This window comes from Meles meles, chromosome 16 (genome assembly GCF_922984935.1).
Source record: "Meles meles chromosome 16, mMelMel3.1 paternal haplotype, whole genome shotgun sequence".
Classification (NCBI taxonomy): Eukaryota; Metazoa; Chordata; class Mammalia; order Carnivora; family Mustelidae; genus Meles; species Meles meles.
In genome coordinates this window covers 75,420,965-75,440,632 of record NC_060081.1, presented here as the reverse complement: position 1 = coordinate 75,440,632, position 19,668 = coordinate 75,420,965, and the positions used below count along the sequence as shown (strand labels likewise).

Here is a 19,668-nt window from a genome sequence, read left to right as displayed (position 1 = left end):
ACATCCTATCCTGTCTGAGAAAAATACTAATGGGACTGCAATTATGAGAACGAAAATAAATGACCTTATGGCGGGGCAGTATTAATAAGCAAATTTGAGAGATCAGAATCCAAGTCAGTTCCACACTGCCTCACGGTGAAGGTGTATTTTGCGTGGGCATGTGCGTGTTTAGAATTTTTGGACACTGTGGCAAGCAGGACGTATATTACACTCAACATGTGTATTTATGGTAATCTTTTCTTCTCTCCACCCTGGCATAGTGGTTATTAAATCAATAACGTTACCGTAGGGAAGAAAAAAATGAAACAAGATGGGATCGGGAGGGAGACAAACCACAAGAGACTCTTAATCTCACAAAACAAACTGAGGGTTGCTGGGTGTTGGGGGGATAGGGATTGGGTGGCTGGGTTATGGACATGGGGAAGGGTATGTGCTATGGTGAGCGCTGTGAAAATGTGTAAGCCTGATGATTCACAGACCTGTACCCCTCGGGCAAATAATAAATTACATGTTAATTTTAAAAAGTTACCTTTCACATTTACAGTTACATTATATTTGAAAGAATTCAGTACAAACAAGGCAAATCATAAGAGCCTCAGCAACAGAAGTAAAGGTAAAGACATGGGCTTTTTCTTCAAGGAGTTTACAATTCACTTGGCTAAAGGAGATCTATGTCAGTGAATAAGTTCAAGACTAACAACAGGGCACAATGAGTCATACAGGGTCAGAGGAGTCCCTGATAAATCAAAGTATGGATGGGGAAAGGGGTGGGTGTCGATGTTATATAGTAATGAAGAACTTCAGGAAGCCAAAACACTGGAGAGAAACTGATCAGAAGCTCCATACAGAAGAGACACAAAATGAGAAGCAAAACATTGTAGAATGTGGTCATTCTTTTGTCTGAGAGAGTGAAGTGAACAAATGGGAGTGTGACTCCCCCCCACCTGTGGCCGCAGCGTGCCAGTGTGACTCCCCCCCACCTGTGGCCGCAGCGTGCCAGAGACACTATGGTAAGAAAAACAGACACACAGAAACACAACACGAAATAAACAAGAGGCTTAACCACATGGGATCTGGTGGCTCCAGCTTGAAGAAGAAGCTGGGGAAAGGTCTTTGGGGCTTTAGGACAGGGGCTCTCCCGCTGGCACAGTTGCCATCGGCAATACTGCGTGGCCAGATCATTCTTGGTGGTGGGAAGTCTCCTGTGTGTTGTAGGAGGTTGAACAGCATCTCTGGTCAGTCCACCCACCGGCCGCCAGTAGTATCCTCAATCCAAAACCTCTCCAGACATTGATAAATGTCCCCGAGGTGGCAAAAGGTCCCCAGCCGATAAGCAATGAAATAGACCCAAAACAAGGGGCTGAGCGTGCACCGAACTTATGGGCTAGCAGTGGAGACGCCATACACAGAAGGAAGCTTCTTGGGGGGGGGGGGGGAGCTGCTGCTTTGCCACAGACGGGATTCGGGTTGGAGCAGAGGACGCCCCGCTCTGTGGTGGGCGTGGCCTTGCCCGTTCCAGTCACTGCCTGATCTCAGCTCAGCTGGAGATGAGGGCAGGTGACTCTGCTGGTGTAGTGTGTGTGTTTGCGCGTGTGTGCGTGTGTGTGTTGCCTGGAGAAACCAGCGCATCGCGGAGCCACTCAGGACACGGAGCACGGGGTAGCTCTTGGGGATGTTAGTCACCCTCATGCAACTTTTCTCTGTCAAATCATTGTGCCGCCTCTTTAATACTTTTAAAATCAACTCAGGTTTCTTCTCTCTCAAACAAATGTATTGTCCATAAGCCACCAAATCCATAGTCATAAGCCAGTATGATCCGCAATAAATTGAAGGCAGACGTGAAAATGAATGCAACGAAAACAAAATACGTTATTGAACCCTGTCTTGGTCCTCTTGTCAAAGACCCGAACGGGACATGTGCTCCCTTATTAGTAACACAGGAAAATTAAAATGTGTTAGGGGCACCTGGGTGGCTCAGTCAGTTAACCGCCGGCCTTTGGCTCAGGGCATGATCCCAAGGTCCTGGGATAGAGCCCCGCATCAGGCTCCCTGCTCAGCGGGAAATCTGCTTCTCTCTCTCTCCCTTCTTCTCTCTCTCTCTCCCTCTGTCCCTCCCCACCATTCTCTCTCTCTCTCTCAAATAAATAAATAAAATCTTTAAAAAAGAAGAAGAAAGTGTTAAAAAATAAGGTTTAGACATGCCAGCCGCCCACCGAAAAGTTTTTTACTGTAATTTAATCAAAAGGATTGAAAAGGTAGTTGGGAAGAAAAATACTATCACTGTGCGAGTCCCATAATTTAATGTTATGCCTCTGTCATGAAAATCACCCCACATTTGGGGAAATGTGGTTGTGCTTCCCGGAGCCCTCCTAGAGGTGATGTGAGAGAGGTAGGAAAGACCGTCTCCTCCAGTTCCCTCATACGTTGGAATCAGGGTCAAGTATACTGACCTCTAGAAGTTTCCACGGTCTCATATCCCAGATGTTAATAATAAGATCACCCAAACCTCTGTAGGTACTGGGAGACTGTATTTTATCTTTATCAAGGATCCTGCATCAAGGTAAGCACTGAATTAGGATTTATTGTTCTTATTTTAACCCTTTAAAAAGTCAAAGCCTCAGGGAAAACTTCAGGAGGAAGGCACAACCGCATTTTTGCTTCGAAGGAAACTCAGGTGACCACATCCCCGGACAGCAGGGGAGTGAGAAAAGATGCCTGGGGTGGAAGGTGTGTGGCTGGGGATGAGTCTGTTTGAGGCTCACAGGCTACGAAAACAGAAAAATACAAACCTCTTCTCTGAGAACAGGAATACGAATTCAGGAATAGGATTCTCCCTTTAGGAAAAGCCGCAGCTTTCACTATGTAAAAACTACAACGCAAATGTACAAAACAAAACCTCTGGGGGGTTTTGTTTCTCCAGCCCCAGTGAAGTAGTGCTCTGGAGTGTTAGCAACAACTTCCACAAAGCTCATCAGCCCGGTGAGCGAGGAAAGACCAGGTCCCCAAATTTGGAGAGTGCTCTGACTGTCACAGGCTGTCCTTTCTCCCCGGGTTCCACCATCGATATCGCCAGACTTCCCAGAGGTTCCCTTAAATGTGCACATTATTACCTTTTAGATTTAAATTCTAACCCCATGTATAGGGACTTGAGAGTTTATGAAAACAAAAAAACAAAACCAAGTATCCAAAGTCATAAAACATGGCTAGTGTAAGAGACAGTGGTAGTTTGTTAATTATATCTGTTCTTCATCACATAACAGGTAAAGTCAAAGAAATACTCCTTTTCCCCTTTTGCTTCCTCATGCCATGCCCTGACCTAGATCTAAGGGGGCATCTGTCCCTCATTTTTCCTGCTATCGCGCTCTCCCAGCAGCGGGCTGAAACGGAAGGGCTCTCACAATGTCTAAGCCCAAACACGACGTGTGTTCTCATCCCCAGGAGAATAAAAAGGCAGGTTAGCACCAGAGGGAAACCGCGGGACAAGTCTTGAAGTTAACAAGCCTGAAACTGAAGTCTGGTCATCCCTACACTGCCCTCCACCCGCCGGGGTGTTCCTCTGTAGTCTGAGCTGCTCAAGGAGGATCCTGACCCCCAACCCCAACTCATGGCCAGTCAGTACACACTTTTGGCTTTAGCATCAAAACATGCCAGTATCCAGACACTTGAGCCCACGTTCATCGTTACCAACGTTCCTGCAGCCAATCTTGTGCTCACTGTGAGCACTGCAAACCCTCCTAAGTGGTTTTAGCTTCAGAGTCTAGTTTAAAAGAAAAAAAAGTCAGACCATGTCCCTTCTTTGCTCACCACTTCCTAGGCAGGAAAGAATTCAAACTTGTCCAAAACATCTTTTCTAGTCTTGGCGTGGGCAATTTCCTGGGAGGTAATTTTTGTTTGCCTGGGGTTCTTGGGTTAGACAAATAGTAAGAATGGGATTTAGGGAGAGGCTTTGGGTCACGTGCCTGGACCTGGAGGATGGGCTCCGCCACATGCACAACCAATGAGTTGATCATACATGCACAGAATGAAACCCCGGTAAAACCTCTCCACTGGGGCTGGGGGCTCCCTAGCTGGCGATACTCCACGTGTACTTTCAGACGCTAATAGGAGGGCAGGATGCTGCTCTAACTCCAAGGGGGGAGGATACAGGAGCTCTATGCCTGGGACTGCTCTGGATTCTGCCCCCCGCCCCCCCTTCTTCCCTTGCTGATGTTAGTTACTCTGTATCCTTCGCTGTTAGAAGCTTTAACCATGAGTTTCATAGATGTCAGTAAGCTCTGAATCATTCTAGCAAATTACGAAACCTTTGGCGATTGTGGGAATCCCTCAACTTGCAGCTAGTGTCGTTAATGGGAAAGGTCTTGGGGACCGTTCCTACAAACCTTGCAGTCACCCACCTCTACTCGCCACCCCCAGGGGCACCCCAACAAAGACTAAAGCCCAATTCTTTACACTGGTCTTCAAGCCCCACATAGCCAGACCCTGTTGCATGTCTACCTTTACACACGGTGCTCCCCCCTCCCTTGTTCTGCCCGGGTCACGCCAGCCCCTTGGCTCTTCTTGGCACGCTCCGCATCTACCCACCTCGGCACCTTTTCCCAACCTCCTTCTTCTGGCTGGAATGCTCTCCCTGCGGTTCCTCCTAGAGTTTTTGTCAGGCATCCCTGACTTGGCAAAGCCAGTCCCACTCATTCTATTTAAAATCACCCCCCCTCCTTTGGCACTTTCTGTTGAATGACTTTATTTTTTGCTGTGGTCTTACACAATCTAACATCTCTTTTACTTTTTAACATGTCTATTATGGTCTATACTCCCCTTTCCTCTACGGAGTGAGTTTCACAACAGCACAACACTTGTGTGTTTCATTCACGGCTCCTCACCAGGCTCCTCGCGTGCACTCAGCGGACATCTGATGGAAGAAGGAAATGACTCATTTCTACTAGACCCTCCTAGAGTGTGAGGTACCGTCCCGCAGAAAGTAGCCACCTACACTAGCGGATTATCGCCTGCAGGAAGACGGCTGCAGCAGACAAATGGCCAACAGGTACGTGAAAATACATCCAGCATCACTAACCTTCAGGGAAATCAAAACCACAATAAGATATCACCTCATCCCTGGCAGAAAGGCTACTCTGAAAAGCAGAAGAGAAAGCAGGTGTCTGGGAGTATGTGGAGAAAAGGAACTACTCGTGCACTGTTGGCGGGAATATGAACTGGTACAGCCCCATAGAAAATGGTATGGAGGGTCTTCAAACAACTACAACTAGAACCGCCATTCAACCCAGCGATTCTACTTCTGGGTATATATTCAAAGAAAATGAAATCACCATCCCAAAGGGATACACACACCCCACGTTCACAGCAGTGTTATTTACAATAGCCAAGATATGGAAGCAGCTGAGTGTCCACCAATGTAAGTACATAAAGAAAAAATATATACATATACACATACGCACACAATGTAATATTAGCCATGAAAAAGAAGAAAATCCTGCTATGTATAACACCATGGACAGACCTCGACAGCATTAGGGGAAGTAAAATAAGTCAGACGGATAAAGACAAATACCGTATGCTCTCACTTGTATGTGGAATATAAAAAAGCCAAACTCACAAAAGCAGACAGCGGAATGGTGGTGACCAAGGACTGGAGGGTGGGGAAAATAAGGAGATTAGCACAGGGCGCAAACTTCAAGTGAGAAGGTGAGTAAGTTCCGGAGATCTACAGTACAGCATCGTGAGTACCGTGAAAAATACAGTATTGTATACTTGGACGTTGCTAAGAGAGGAGATCTTAAATGTTCTCAACCGCACACACACAAAAGGTAATGACGTGAGCTGGAGACGGTGTTAAGTGAGCTCACCACGGTGGTCCTTCTGCTACACACACTGTACACATTACACTTAATGTTGTAAGACCATACAACCTCAAGAGAGCTAGGCAAATAAATAAAATAGAAATACACATACAATTTTTCTTAAAAATGATGCCCACATGACCGGATGTACTGACGAGAGGTTTTTCCCAATGGTCATGACAAAGTCATCCTTTCCTTTAGGGATTAAACATGTTAAAATCACAGCAAGGAGGTGGAAGGGACTTGGCTAAGCTTCTTATGTATGACGTGGCCTTGCCTGTCTGTGTTCATACCCCCACGCCTAGCACAGATCTCTTGAACGTGACTACTAAAAATCTGACTCTGTACAGTAGAAAGGAGACTCTCTTCTTCCACACTGCCTCCATTAAAGGAATATTTATGATGCGTGTGCATTACCTTCACAATTAAAATTACTTTTGAGATAAACGCTGATGGGGAATAAAAGGCCACATAAATGGCACAACTATTGTTTGTATTTTCATGCAAAAGGAAAGAATTGCACTTTATTTATTTTGTAATTTTTAAAATTATGTTCTGTTAAGTCAGCATACAGTACATCATTAGTTTTTGATGTAGTGTCCCATGATGCATTATTTGCGTATAACAGCCAGGGCTCCATGCAATCCATGCCCTCCTGAATACGCACCACCAGGCTCACACGGGCCCCTACCCCACCCTTCTAAAACCCTCAACATGACTCCTGGAGTCCATAGTTCGCATGGTTCATCTCCCCTCTGGTTTCCCCCCCTTTATGTTTCCCTTCCTTCTCCTAATGTCCTTCCTGCTATTCCTTATGTTCCATGTATAAGTGAAACCGTATGATAATTATCTTTCTCCGTTTGACTTATTTCACTTAGCACCATCTCTCTCCTCCAGTCCCATCCATGTTGATGCAAAAGCTGGGTATTCATCCTTTCTGATGGCCGAGTAATACTCCGTTGTATATATATGGACCACATCTTCTTTATCCATTCGTCTGTTGAAGGGCATCTCGGCACCTTCCACAGTGTAGCTATTGTGGACATTGTTGCTATGAACACTGGGGTGCATATGGCCCTTCTTTTCACTACATCTCTATGTTTGGGGTAAATACCCAGTAGTGCAATTGCTGGGTCATAGGGTAATTGTATTTTTAACTTTTTGAGGAACCTCCACACTGTTTTCCAAAGTGGCTGCACCAACTTGCATTCCCACCAACAGTGTAAGAGGGTTCCCCTTTCTCCACATCCTTTTCAACATTTGTTATTTCTTGCCTTATGAATTTTTGCCATTCCGACTGGGGTAAGGTGGTATCTCGGTGTGGTTTTGATTTGAATCTCCCTGATGGCTAATGATGATGAATATTGTTTCATATGTCTGTTAGCCATTTGTGCGTCTTCTTTAAAGAATTGTCTGTTCAGGGGCACCTGGGTGGCTCAGTGGGTTAAAGCCTCTGCCTTCAGCTCAGGTCATGATCCCAGGGTCCTCGGATCGAGCCCCGCATCGGGTTCTCTGCTCAGCGGGGAGCCTGCTTCCTCCTCTCTCTCTCTGCCTGCCTCTCTGCCTACTTGAAATCTCTGTCTGTCAAATAAATAAATAAAATCTTTAAAAAAAAAAAAAGAATTGTCTGTTCATGTTTTCTGCCTATTTTTTGACATGATTATTTGTTTTATGGGTGTTGAGTTTGAGAAGTTCTTTACAGATCTTGGATACCAGTCCTTTATCTGTAATGTCATTTGCAAATAACTTCCCCCATTCCCTGGATGGTCTCTTTGTTTTGTTGACTGTTTCCTTTGTTATGTAGAAGCTTTTTATCTTGATGAAGTCCCAAAAGTTAATTTTCACTTTTGTTTCCCTTGTCTTTGGAGATGTGTTTTGAAAGAAGTTGCTGTGGCCGCTGTGGAAAAGGTTACCGCCTACGTTCTCCTCCAGGATTTTGATGGATTCCCGCCTCACATTGAAGTGGACTAAATCTAACCAAAGAGGTAAAGGATCTATACCCTAGAACCTACAGAACACTTATGAAGGAGATTGAAGAAGACACAAAAAGATGATAAAACATTCCATGCTCATGGATCGGAAGAATAAACATTGTTAAAATGTCTATGCTACCCACAGGAATCTATACTTTCAATGCCATCCTGATCAAAATACCAATGGCATTTTTCAAAGTGCTGGAACAAACAATCCTAAAATTTGTATGGAACCAGAAAAGACTCCAAATATCCAAGGAAATGGTGAAAAAGAAAAAGCTGGGGGCATCACATTGCCTGATTTCAAGCTCTATTACAAAGCTGTGATCACCAAGACAGTATGGTACTGGTCAAAAACCAGACACATAGGGGCGCCTGGGTGGCTCAGTGGGTTAAAGTCTCTGCCTTCGGCTCAGGTCATAATGCCAGGATCCTGGGATCCAGTCCCGCATGGGAGGGGGGGTCCTCTGCTCAGCAGGGAGCCAGCTTCCTCCTCTCTGCCTGTCTCTCTGCCTACATGTGATCTCTGTCTGTCAAACAAATAAATAAAATCTTAAAAAAAAACAAAAAACAAAAAACCAGACACACAGATCAGTGCAACAGTAGAGATCCCAGATAAGAATCCCACTTCTAAGCAAGTCCACGTGTGAGATCCAGCACGTTTATGCCATTTTCTCTACCCAACATGGCAGGAAGAATGCGGTGTAGTTTGTTCGTCAATTTGCTTTCAATCATTTAATAAGAATGGGTGTATGTTCCCTAAAATACACAAGAATGAGAGACAACTAAGTAGCTTAAAATCAAGAAGAGAATGAGAATATGCAACGATTTATATTAGAAGAGTGATCCTGTAAACGCATCAGTTACGGGGGGGAAACAATTTTCTTCCCCAATGAAAAGCTATTTACCAATTACTTGTTTTCAGGGTGATATATACTAGACATGAATAATTTTTTTTCGGAGGCTGTTCAGATGCCTTTATTCCAAAAAAAAAACAAAAAAACAAAAACAAAACAAAACAAAAAAAAACCCGACCCAAAAAACTTTTCACAAACTTGTTCATTCCCTTGAAGAAAAGTAATTTGTACATGCAACGTCGACTTTCACATATACTTGGCATACCTAAAAATTTCTCTTAAAATGATGTCAAAAGCACAATAGAGACTCTCTCTGGCTGGTAAAGAGAAGCACTCATGTGTGGTAATTATTCAGTACCTTCTGCCAAATGTCACCTGAGCTTCCTTCCCTCCTGCAGGTGCTAAACCCAGGGTATTAATTTAAATCACTCAGGAGGTAGCAGAGCCTGACACCCGGGCATGCTAACTCAGCAGCCAGCTAGAAAGTTAACAGGGGTACTTACTGGACACCTGCCACCTTTCTTTAAACAATCACATTTCAAGAACGGTTCCAAGGGGACGTGTTGATGCCGTTAGAACCTTCTAACAGTCAAAAGTTAGATCTTCCCATCTTCACAGTTAGATCTTCCCATTGGAAAAAAAAAAATCAGAGCCCCTGACAGCCTGATGTATTTCACCGAAGTTTCAGGGCTTCCAAGTGGAAAGAAACAAACAAAAGACCAGAAAAACCTCAAACAAAGTAAGCAAAATGTCTCCTGGCCCACCAAATAATCTCACCGTTCTTTGTCTCCAGGGGCAAGGAGTGGCAATTAATCAGGCAATTGCACGTTATTAAAAAGCTTATATTTCAACGCTGGATTTCTTAAGGAAAAAAACAGAGATACGATCTGATTCGCTTCTGCTGGGTGAAGAGGGGGAGAAACGATATCTAGAAGACTTTAGCGATCTATGACCATGATACTGCCGTCCATGAGCGACAAACAATCCTGGCTCTGGAATGCTGAAGGAGCAAACAGGAGGTTCCAGAAACTAAGAAAACAGCACACATCCAAATGGTTTTAGGGTGCCCTGGCGACATGAGAACACCTTCCTTCTCTTCCCCCGCTCCGCAGAAGTTCATGAAGAACTAGGCTCACCTAGTGGACTATGACATTTAGCCTTCCTAGATAGTATCAGGGTTTGGAAGTAAGAAGACCGGAGTGTGACTCCTCAATCCACCATTTACTCGTCTAATGCCTCTGGACCAGTCATCTAGGTCTCCAAGTTTCCTTTTAAGATGAGAACGGTAATATTCCCTATTTTCTATGAGCAGCAAATGGCTTAAAGGAGACAGTGCATGCGAAACACTTAGTACAGTGGCCTTCATATAATAACGGCTACGTAAATATCAGGGGTTATTTTCATTGGCTAGTACGCCTGCTGGGACAGAGTTTTTCAACTGGACAATTGGATCTGATTTCCATTTGTTGTGGGGGATTGTTCCAGGCAGTGTATGCTAGCAGCGTCTCTGGCCCCTCCATCCGCTGGATGCCAGTGGCATCCTTGTTTGATTCTAACAATAAAAAATGGCTCCAGACATAGACAAATGTCCCCTGGGACAAACACATCCCAGGCTGAGAACCGCTGTTCCGCATCTCAGTGCCATTACGAGTGATATTGCTAATTACAGTCCAATAGCAGTTTTGCCCTCTTTGCTTTGGGCAGTTATTAAATGCTGTATTGGACCCATTTTGTTAGATTTCTTCCATTTTAAACCTTACATCCATCCTTCTTCAGATGGCATTGGTACCCTCTTCCTGCTTTGGGAGAACAACCCCACTGTACTTGTACCCTGCTTGCTTTGTATAAAGTCCTCAGTGTAGCAGTTGACACCCTCGGGAATGTGAGGGTCCATATACGGTAGGAATTTCCCTTCTATCGGCTGAGGGCGTGAGAAGATCCCAAAGTTCTTGGAAGTCTCCATGTGGAGCCAGAGCAAAACCATCCTAAAAGAAACAGGACTGAGAGATGAAACCTACGGTCATTTAGCCTCTGGATCAAGCCAAGCCTGATGCCATCCCTACCACCTGGACCTTCAGGTATGTGAGCCAATGAATTCTCTCCTGTTGTGTTGGGTTGGTTGACACAACTGTCTACTCCATGCCAGGTGTTATGCTAGGTATTTGTATAGCCCTTTTACAGGTGGCCAATGGAGCTCAGAGAGTGAGGTCATTCCCTCAAGGTCCACAGCCGGTATGGGGTAGAGCTGCAATCTCTTTTCTTTTCCTCCAGTTCCCGTCCAGTTTATTACACGTGCCCTGGTCTTGGTGGGGCAAAGTGGGGCCACTAAGCAGGAGTAACACTGAGTCTCAACTCCAGCAGAGGCTGAGAGCTTGTCCAAAATAGACCTGTCCAAACTTCTGGGGGAGACTCCTTGTGTTCTGGTGGGCAAAACTGCACAATCTCTGCAGATGCATGTTGGACCCATGAAAACTATTTGCGTAGAGAGACTTAAGTTCTCTTCATTCATCGACATGAGACAAGGAGAAAATGGTACTAGTTAATATGAAACTGCTTTGTTTCGAACACATCCAAAAATAGCCAAGGAAAAAATTATCTTCACTAATAAAGCAAGGCGATATGAAACCTTCATGCTTGGGGGAACACAAATGATCTTATTATCCTGAGCATCTTGATGGTAACTATAAAAATTCATCTTTATTTGAGTTTCAGGCAAAATATAAAATAGTCATATTACCTTGTGCTTAACACTGTCTGTACCCTGCAAACTCGGGTCCTACTCTCACGGTAATCATAATAAAACATCAAAGACCCTACTGGGGAGAAGCCCAGCACTTTTCCAGATCACCTGAGTGCATCACAGCTGTTACCCACAACAACCTCGGGAGGAAGTTATGACTTGGATACACTTAAAAAGTTAAAACCTTTGTTCAAGGTCAATTTCTAATAAAGAACAGACATTAGAAACTAGGGTCTCTCTGACTCTTGTCAGGGTTTCTGCCCCACCGAGCTGTCCGAGAAATGACCAGAATCCTAAGAGCACATTCACGACACGTTCCCTTCTGAGGACTCGCCCTCCGGTTAGCACCAGCCCCACAAAGCATGACCACTGAATAAGAAAAGGATTCAAACGCTCAAATGAGCGTTCTAAGTCTGTACAATATTTGAGACGCAACACTGTGGGTGGTAGGTATTCTAGTCATCGAACAGCTGGAGAGCTTGGACAAAGTACCCTAAAGGTCAGACCGTAAATAGAACAAAGTCATCGAACAAAATGTTTTCATTTTCCGGTCAGCACTTTATGGCTTTTGGTCAAAGGCTCTGGAATATTTTTGAAATTTATGTCTCCAATATATCCATAATTTTCATGCATTTCCTTTACCTGAGCTACCGCAGTATCTCCCCATAGGTACCTCGGCCACTTCTGTCCCACTGTCCACAAAATAGAACTACGGTATCTCTCTCTCTCTCTCTCTCTCACACACACACACACACACACACTCCCCTGCTTAGAAAATCTCTGTGGTTTCTTACCACACTTAGGAGAAATATCAGTCTTTAAAATAACCTCCTAGATCCTTCACAAGCTACTAGATTAATAAGAATAAACTAAACTTTCGCAAGATAGGAGTGAGTAACGTTAAAACCTGAAAGACGATGTCAGAAAAAGTTTAATATTAGTCATGAGACACTACAGAAGTTTACTAAGGTTTTAGTTTCCAGAAATTGTGATAGAAAGACACACTCTTCCTATTACTATTCCTATAAATCCAAGTAATAATTGAAAAATGTTAATGTTCGAATAAGGGCTACCCAAAATAGGCCCCACACATCCTGATCAACGCAGAATTCCACTCTGCATCAATATGGGACACAAGTGGGAGAGGCTATGAAGCCTATAATCCATAGAAAAGTCTACTTTGATCATAAAACATTTTTCATACATAGATTTCACTGGTAATGAAGAATACATAAATAATTTCTGAGACTGAAACAGGGAAATATGCCCACTTTCCCAAACAAATTCGGATCTTTCTACAGAAATGTTCCCATAAGGATAATAAACAAATAATTCTGACAGAACATTGTTCTGAAAATTACAGTTTTATTTTCTAATGGGAGGACCTTTGCCATCTCTGGGGGATTCACAGACTCATTTACAGCATTTCAATTTCCAGGTACTTAAAAATAAAACAATGGGAAAGAGCTGTTTGGGAAAGAAGAGCTTGAAAACTTCCAAGGAGAATTGTGGGAGGATCAAATGCATCATTATTTCTGAAAACCAAAGCTTAAATACTTGGGCTTTGCTTATCATGGAATGAGCAGACTAAGTTGAGTAGAGCATGACTGGCATATCGTCACACAAATTAGGGTCTTAGGTGTGTGGAACTTCTGTTTTTACTCTCCTTAGATCAAGTATCGTATTCTTGTGGGGAAGAACCATTCGCTTTTACCAACAAACAATGATTTTTCAAAGTCACAAGCTGACTGCTTTCGTTCGAATATGAATGCCAGGCCATGTTACAGAAGCAGTTGTATTTCTTAAAATTTAGTCATTTACAATTCTAAAATATAAAATTAATCTGTGATGTTAAAAAAAAAAAAAAGAGCCCAAATTCTGAGGGAGGAATTGTGCGTGAGGGGGAGAAGAGTGAGATCCTGCTTAGATGAATCTCTTTGTAGCTAATGATCAAACCAAAGATTATCAGCACTCTCTTCTCTTTCCAAAATTGACTTCTAAAGGAAAAAGGGAAAGCCCTAGAAGGGCTTATTGGGTCTTGATCACAATAAGCCAGTTCTAGAATCAGTCTCTTGGTGTTTGGGCTCTTCATTACATGGTGGATGGAACTCAGTCAACGGCACCTTCAGAAATGAATGGCCCCTCCCACTGATCATCTACCACAGTGAAAACACAGCCAAGGAGAAAACATAAACAGAATAACAATATGGATGTTTGCCCAAACCCAAGTAGCTGGCCTGGGTCAGTATGACCCAGTAAATGGTACCTTTTTAATCTCTTTACCTAATTCAACTTCAGGTGGTGATATGGAATCAAACCGTGCCATGAAAATTCATGTCCCATTCATGAAGCATTAGAACCCTCAGGGGAAAGAAAGCCGTCCTGCAGAGATGCCTCCCGTCCAGGATCACCGCTCCACACGGCTGCAGAGACACACGGCAGGGTGGACCTGACTCGTAGCCCCGGGGAGAGGGAAAAAAGCAGAACAGTCGTGACACTCACCTCCCTGCCTCAAAAGTGAACCAAGCAGCATCTCGCCCGTACCGCCGCAGGGCACTTAGCGGCCAAGAGATGAGTTTGACTCTGGGATTCTGGACGTCCCAAAGACAGATGTGCTCATATGTAATCTGCAAGGCACATTCGCCATGTACATCTAAGTTAGGGGATGGCATCAAATACACATTGAATCTCTCTGGGAGAAAAACAGAAGGTTAGTTCTAAAATCCCGGGAATAAAACATCAAAGACATTGTAGGAACAAAGAGGCATTTCAAAATAATTCTAGCGCATATTCTAGGTTTAGGTTGAACATTCAGGAAGATAAGCCTTTCTCATAAATTCACAGTCCCCGAAAATGGTTTTTTAAATGGAGACCATGTTAAGTAACATAATAATGACACGGTCTGGCTGTCCACATACACTAAACACTATTTACATGAGCGAAGACCATTTTTAGAATTTTTGAATTTGCATAATAAAAAATATGTATGCCAATAAAAGAGTAGAGCAATGAAACCATTAAAAACAATTTTTTTCCTGCCAAGTACATATTAATTACACCCGCAGTTTTGTGTTCACAAAAGATGCAGGTGCAAAATAATTGTCACAAGATTTAATAACATTGAAGTTATACTGATCAACTCATAATTTTCATAACTAAATGAATAAAACTACATCCCAAGTTATTTAAATAGAACTCCATGCTAATACCATGCCTTTAACTGACCACCGGTTTGGGAAAAATCCAGTGGATGTTCTTGAATTAGTTTTAACAAGAACTCTCCTTAGCCAATTACGAATATTCATTTGCTCATTTGGACGACTGTTAAAATTTAACCAAGACCATTCTCAGTAAACGACTGAGCTTATTACTACAACCAAATTTTCATCCCCACAGATTCAATCATGGTATTTCTGTTATATTTCTAGAAAATTCATTAATTAAGGAATCATAAGTCAAAACCTGTAAGCGAAACATGAGCAAAAATATTACTACGGCAAACACATTTTCGCCTTCCCATCATTATGGCAGATTGCCTATTATCTGATAAGATAGTGTGGCACCGATCTTATTAGTGGTATTCTAAATTAATTGTTTTATAATAAGGAAGTCATTAGAATTCTTGTCGATTTTAGCTCAGTTTAGTAAATGGGAGTGTCACGACTGCATGATTTCATGGATCTCTTTTTCCAATTTTCTAAAGTTATTTCAGACTCCTGATAACTAATTGTTTGCTGCTTTCTGGAACTATTATTTTTTTTAAAAGATTTTATTTACTTATTTGACAGAGAGAGAGATCACGAGTAGGCAGAGAGGCAGGCAGAGAGAGAGGAGGAAGCAGGCTCCCCGCGGAGCAGAGAGCCCGATGTGGGGCTTGATCCCAGGACCCTGAGATCATGACCTGAGCCGAAGGCAGCGGCTTAATCCACTGAGCCACCCAGGCGTCCCTGGAACTATTATTTTAAAAGTATATTCTCATGGAGTAAAATCTCGCCCAGGGGAATTCTCGAACAAGTCAGAAAGACTGTCGTCTTTCCAGTAAAAAGTCAGAGAGCCTATTATCAACTCACTCACTCAGGAGTTCTTCTCTAACTCCACCTCCCTCAAGAATAACAACAGTGACAGTCCTAGGAGTGCCTGTGATGGTTACAATTACTTGAAGTCACGGAAATGAATATCGTAAAGTGCCTTCGAAGACTTGGGTGAGTTTTGCAATGATCCCTCCTAGTTATTTGCCAGGGATATTCCTATTCCTGTTTGACAGAAGAGGAAACTGAGGCACAGCTGGCACGGTAAAGGGAATGCCTAGGCACAGCCCGTTCTTGGATTCCATTTGCCACACTACTGGGATACAGCTTCATAAACATAAATTTGTAAAAAAAAAATGGGTGCCGATCTGAGCCCTGTAGATGTTTTAAAAAATCAAAACCTATCAAATTTTCCCACGTCTGGCTTCATAGGCATCTGTCGGTGAGGCAACACAGGTGTGTCCTCTCAGCCCGGAGCCCCCTGATTCAGGGAAGCACACAACGAAGGGCCCAGGGCTTGGTTGTATGACCTTGGAGAATGGCTCGGCTTCCCTACAGCTCAGCTTCTTCCCAGTCTACAAAGAGACTTTTCTGAATTAGCCAAGCACTTGTCAGTCTCAGTCAACAACGTTTCCGTGGAGAGGGATTACGGCACATACGGGACATCCAAAATAGTCCCAGCCTATAAACGTGTCATGAAGACAGAGTTCCAAGTGACAGCAAGGGCATTTTTTTACTGAGAGCTGGAGTGTGTGCCCATGGGAAGGGTCAGTACAATTCCACCTCTGCCACGTTCATCATCAACCCAAGGGGCTCACGGCCTTTTCTGGTGTGTCCCATCCTCACAGATCAAGTCACTAGGCTACCACTGAGCAGGACTCCGGGATCCAATCTACCCTGCCATAAGGTTCGGTTATTTGCAAACAAATACTCTCTCGCATCCAGGCTCCTACTGTAAACCAATACTGAGTTTTGCCGAAATGTTCATGGGTATTTTGATCGTTATTACCTAAAATGACTTCGTCCCAGGTTGAGTGCTAAGCTCAAGGAGTTGGGCTCATGTGTTTCAATTAAAAAGAAAACAAAACAAAACGAAAACAAAAACACAGACTTAGGTGGATTTAAACCTGAGAAAATAGTTATGAAGTTTGGATTCTACTAAAAACATCTGGGGTGCCTGGGTGGCTCAGTGGGTTAAAGCCTCTGCCTTCAGCTCGGGTCATGATCTCAGGGTCCTGGGATCGAGCCCCGTATCGGGCTCTCTGCTCAGCAAGGAGCCTGCTTCCTCCTCTCTCTCTTCCTGCCTCTCTGCCTACTTGTGATCTCTGTCAAATAAATAAATAAAAATCTTTTTTAAAAAAATCAGAAAGCTTTCAGTGAGATATTTTCAATGAAAAACTTAAGACCAAAACAAAAACAAAATCCCTCATTATGTGGTAAAAATCAGTATTTTAGGACTGTAGGTCCAGGAGTGCATCAAACATGAGCTGGGGATCAGAGCAGGAGCATCAGTCTCCTCATCTGCAAAACGAGGGAAGGGACAGTGGCTGCTTCACGGAGCTGCTGGGAAAATCCGATGACCTAATTCATCGGCCACAGAAACTGGCACGTGGCAGGTTCCCCCAGGTTCCTAGCCAATGGTATTCATACAGTTACGTCCATATTTGTGCATTGAACACACATTAAGAAAAGAAAGACAATGAAATAATAATACAGGATCTGGGTCAGCTAAAGGCTTCCTTTTACTCCATACACTGCTTACATCTTCAAAAATGTCACGCAATGAAGACGTCTTGTGGTGGGACAAAAACAGTGTTCAAGAGAGCGAAGGAGAGAATTTTCGTTACATACCACTCTGTTCTCTCTCAACCCCAGTAGCCAGTAAGTCAGGCTCTCCGAGGCTGATGTCATTGATCCTCGTGCCCACACACTCCATCTGGAGGACTTTGCACCATTCGTCGGCCTCCAGATCTGTGGAAACGTCCGCAAGATTAACGTGCACGCCCAGTGCCTGCTTAAAAGCGAAAAGCAAAAGCCCTCCCTGCCTTGGACGAACCTGATTCACAAGCGAAGGTCTTGGAGGTATCATCATTGAAATAAATCCCTATGGCGTGTTTCTTGGTGCTCTTGGGCAATCGAGCTACGTTCTTCACGTTGTTGAGCTCTGTAACCTGAAAAATGAACAAGTGCAGATCTGATCACACTCCCTGAAGGAACACGCCCAGTCACCACCACCACACTATGGGGAGGCATGACGAGCGGAAGGCACAGCGCACATGAACACCGCTTGACTGCAAAGTGCATTTTTGAGAGCTGTGAATTATGTTTGTTTTATCCTTCATACATAGCAAGGAAGGTCAGTGAATGACCTTCCTTTTTAAGTCTTCTAAAGCATATTAAATGGCATGGGCTCAAAACTTCATAGAGATAGAAAGCTCATTTTAGTGTTTTTATCTCCCCGATGGTTCTCCCTGATGAATAGTTCTCGGAACTATATCCCCAGCTCCATGGAAAGCCTTTCAAATACTCCAGTCCCTTGCGGTGCTCCCCGTGAAGGTAACTTATACCCGTCCACCCCGGGGGAGGAAGGGAATTGTGGTCCAGTTCATAACTGAGTCTTGTCACTCTTCGATAATCAGCAATGGAATGTCAGTAGTCCCCAAAATGCCCCTCTACTTGTGGTTCAAGTCCTATATTCCAAGACAGACAGTGGTTTTGCTCCATGCTTCCCCAGTCTCTCTGGCTTACTCCCAGCTCCTCAACAGTTCACGGGGCCTCTGCTAGAGCCTGCATGCTACCCTGCAAGGTATCACCTTTTTCTTATCCAGAGGGAAAGCCTTCGCATCAGACATGCTCTCCTTCTTTCTTGTCTCCCACAGGCTCTTGGTCCCTGTTACAAACTTTCAAAATGTTAACACTTTTATAAACCACCCCCCTCCCACCAAAGGTATTGGCTTATTGTGTTTCCAAAATGGCTGCCCCTCCTTCCGTTACATCCAGATTCCCCGCTGCGTTCAAGGGCTGTGATGACAGGCTGCCTGAGAGAAGGCATGGGTGGCCTCAGGGTACTTACAATATAAATAATGCACCTTAACAAGTTTGACCTCCCCCTATTTGTGTTATAGAAAAGAAGATATCTCCCATCAGTCTTTGGCTTCAGTACTCTCTCTCATCTTATTCTACATATAAGGAATGATTGGCTCAAGAAGTTGGGGGTGGGGTGGGGAGAAGCCAATATTCTCCACACATGAAATAACTTGATTATTTCATTCCCCTACTTCCTAAACTCCATCGGCTCTCTTTATAGTATAAATGCAAATTTCTTGGCATAAAATATCTTAACAGTTGCTACTGACCAAATGTTTGTGGCTCCCAAAATTCACATGTTGAAATCCTACCCCTCAAGGAGACAGTATTAAGAGATGGGACCTTTGGAGGGTGATAGGTCCGGAGGGTGGAGCCCTCCTGAACAGGATTATAAAAGAGACCCCAGAGAGATCCCTCATGCCTTCACCATGTGAGGACATAGCAAGACGATGCCTTCCATGAACCAGAAAGCAAGTTCTCACCAGATATCAAATCTGCCAGTGCCTTGAACTTGGACTTCCCAGACTCTAGAACGGTGAGAATTACATTGCTGTGGTTTAATGGTTTATGCTATTTTTTATGGCAGCCCAAATGGACTAAGACATCAGAGTTCCCCCAAAGCTGGCTACAGCACTACCTACTTCAGTAGGTGGCTTTAGTAGCTCAACACCACTGACTTTATTCTCCAGCTACTCGAAATCCCTCAGAGTTTACCAGATACAACTGTTGATTTTTTGAAGATTTTATTTGTGTATTTATTTATTTTAGAGAGAGGGAGACTGTGAGCAGGGGAAGGGGCAGAGGGAGAGAAAGAATTTTGAGCAGACTCTGCGCTAAGCGTGGAGTCTGACTTGGGGCTCGATCTCACGATCCTGAGATCATAACCTGAACTGAAATCAAGAGCCAGACACTTAACTGACTGAGCCACCCTGGTGTCCTGCAACTGTTCATTCATTGTCTGTGTATTTTTTGTGCCAATACCCCAATACACGCACTAATAGCCTCAACTACTTACTGGTGTCTCCACTTCCATGTAACCTCGTAATTCACTATAAACACGGCATCTAGATGATCTTTTCAAACACAAGTCTGATACCAGCATTTCTGTGCATAAAACAACAGTTCGGT

The 19,668-nt window shown here is 43.8% G+C and overlaps 1 protein-coding gene across 3 annotated transcripts in view; it reads right to left on the bottom strand.

Annotated features, from left to right (window-relative positions):
- The window catches only part of DOK5 (docking protein 5), a 164,002-nt gene that overhangs the window by 42,870 nt on the left and 101,464 nt on the right, over window positions 1–19,668 (bottom strand). For 2 of the 3 annotated variants that reach the window (XM_045981178.1, XM_045981177.1), the window contains 3 exons: window positions 17,510–17,624; window positions 17,305–17,424; window positions 13,928–14,117 (listed from right to left, as the gene is read on the bottom strand). In XM_045981178.1, coding sequence (XP_045837134.1) covers window positions 13,928–14,117; window positions 17,305–17,424; window positions 17,510–17,624 — 425 coding nt within the window. The remainder of the gene's footprint in view (window positions 1–13,927; window positions 14,118–17,304; window positions 17,425–17,509; window positions 17,625–19,668) is intronic. The other variant, XM_045981179.1, reaches the window with a different exon arrangement.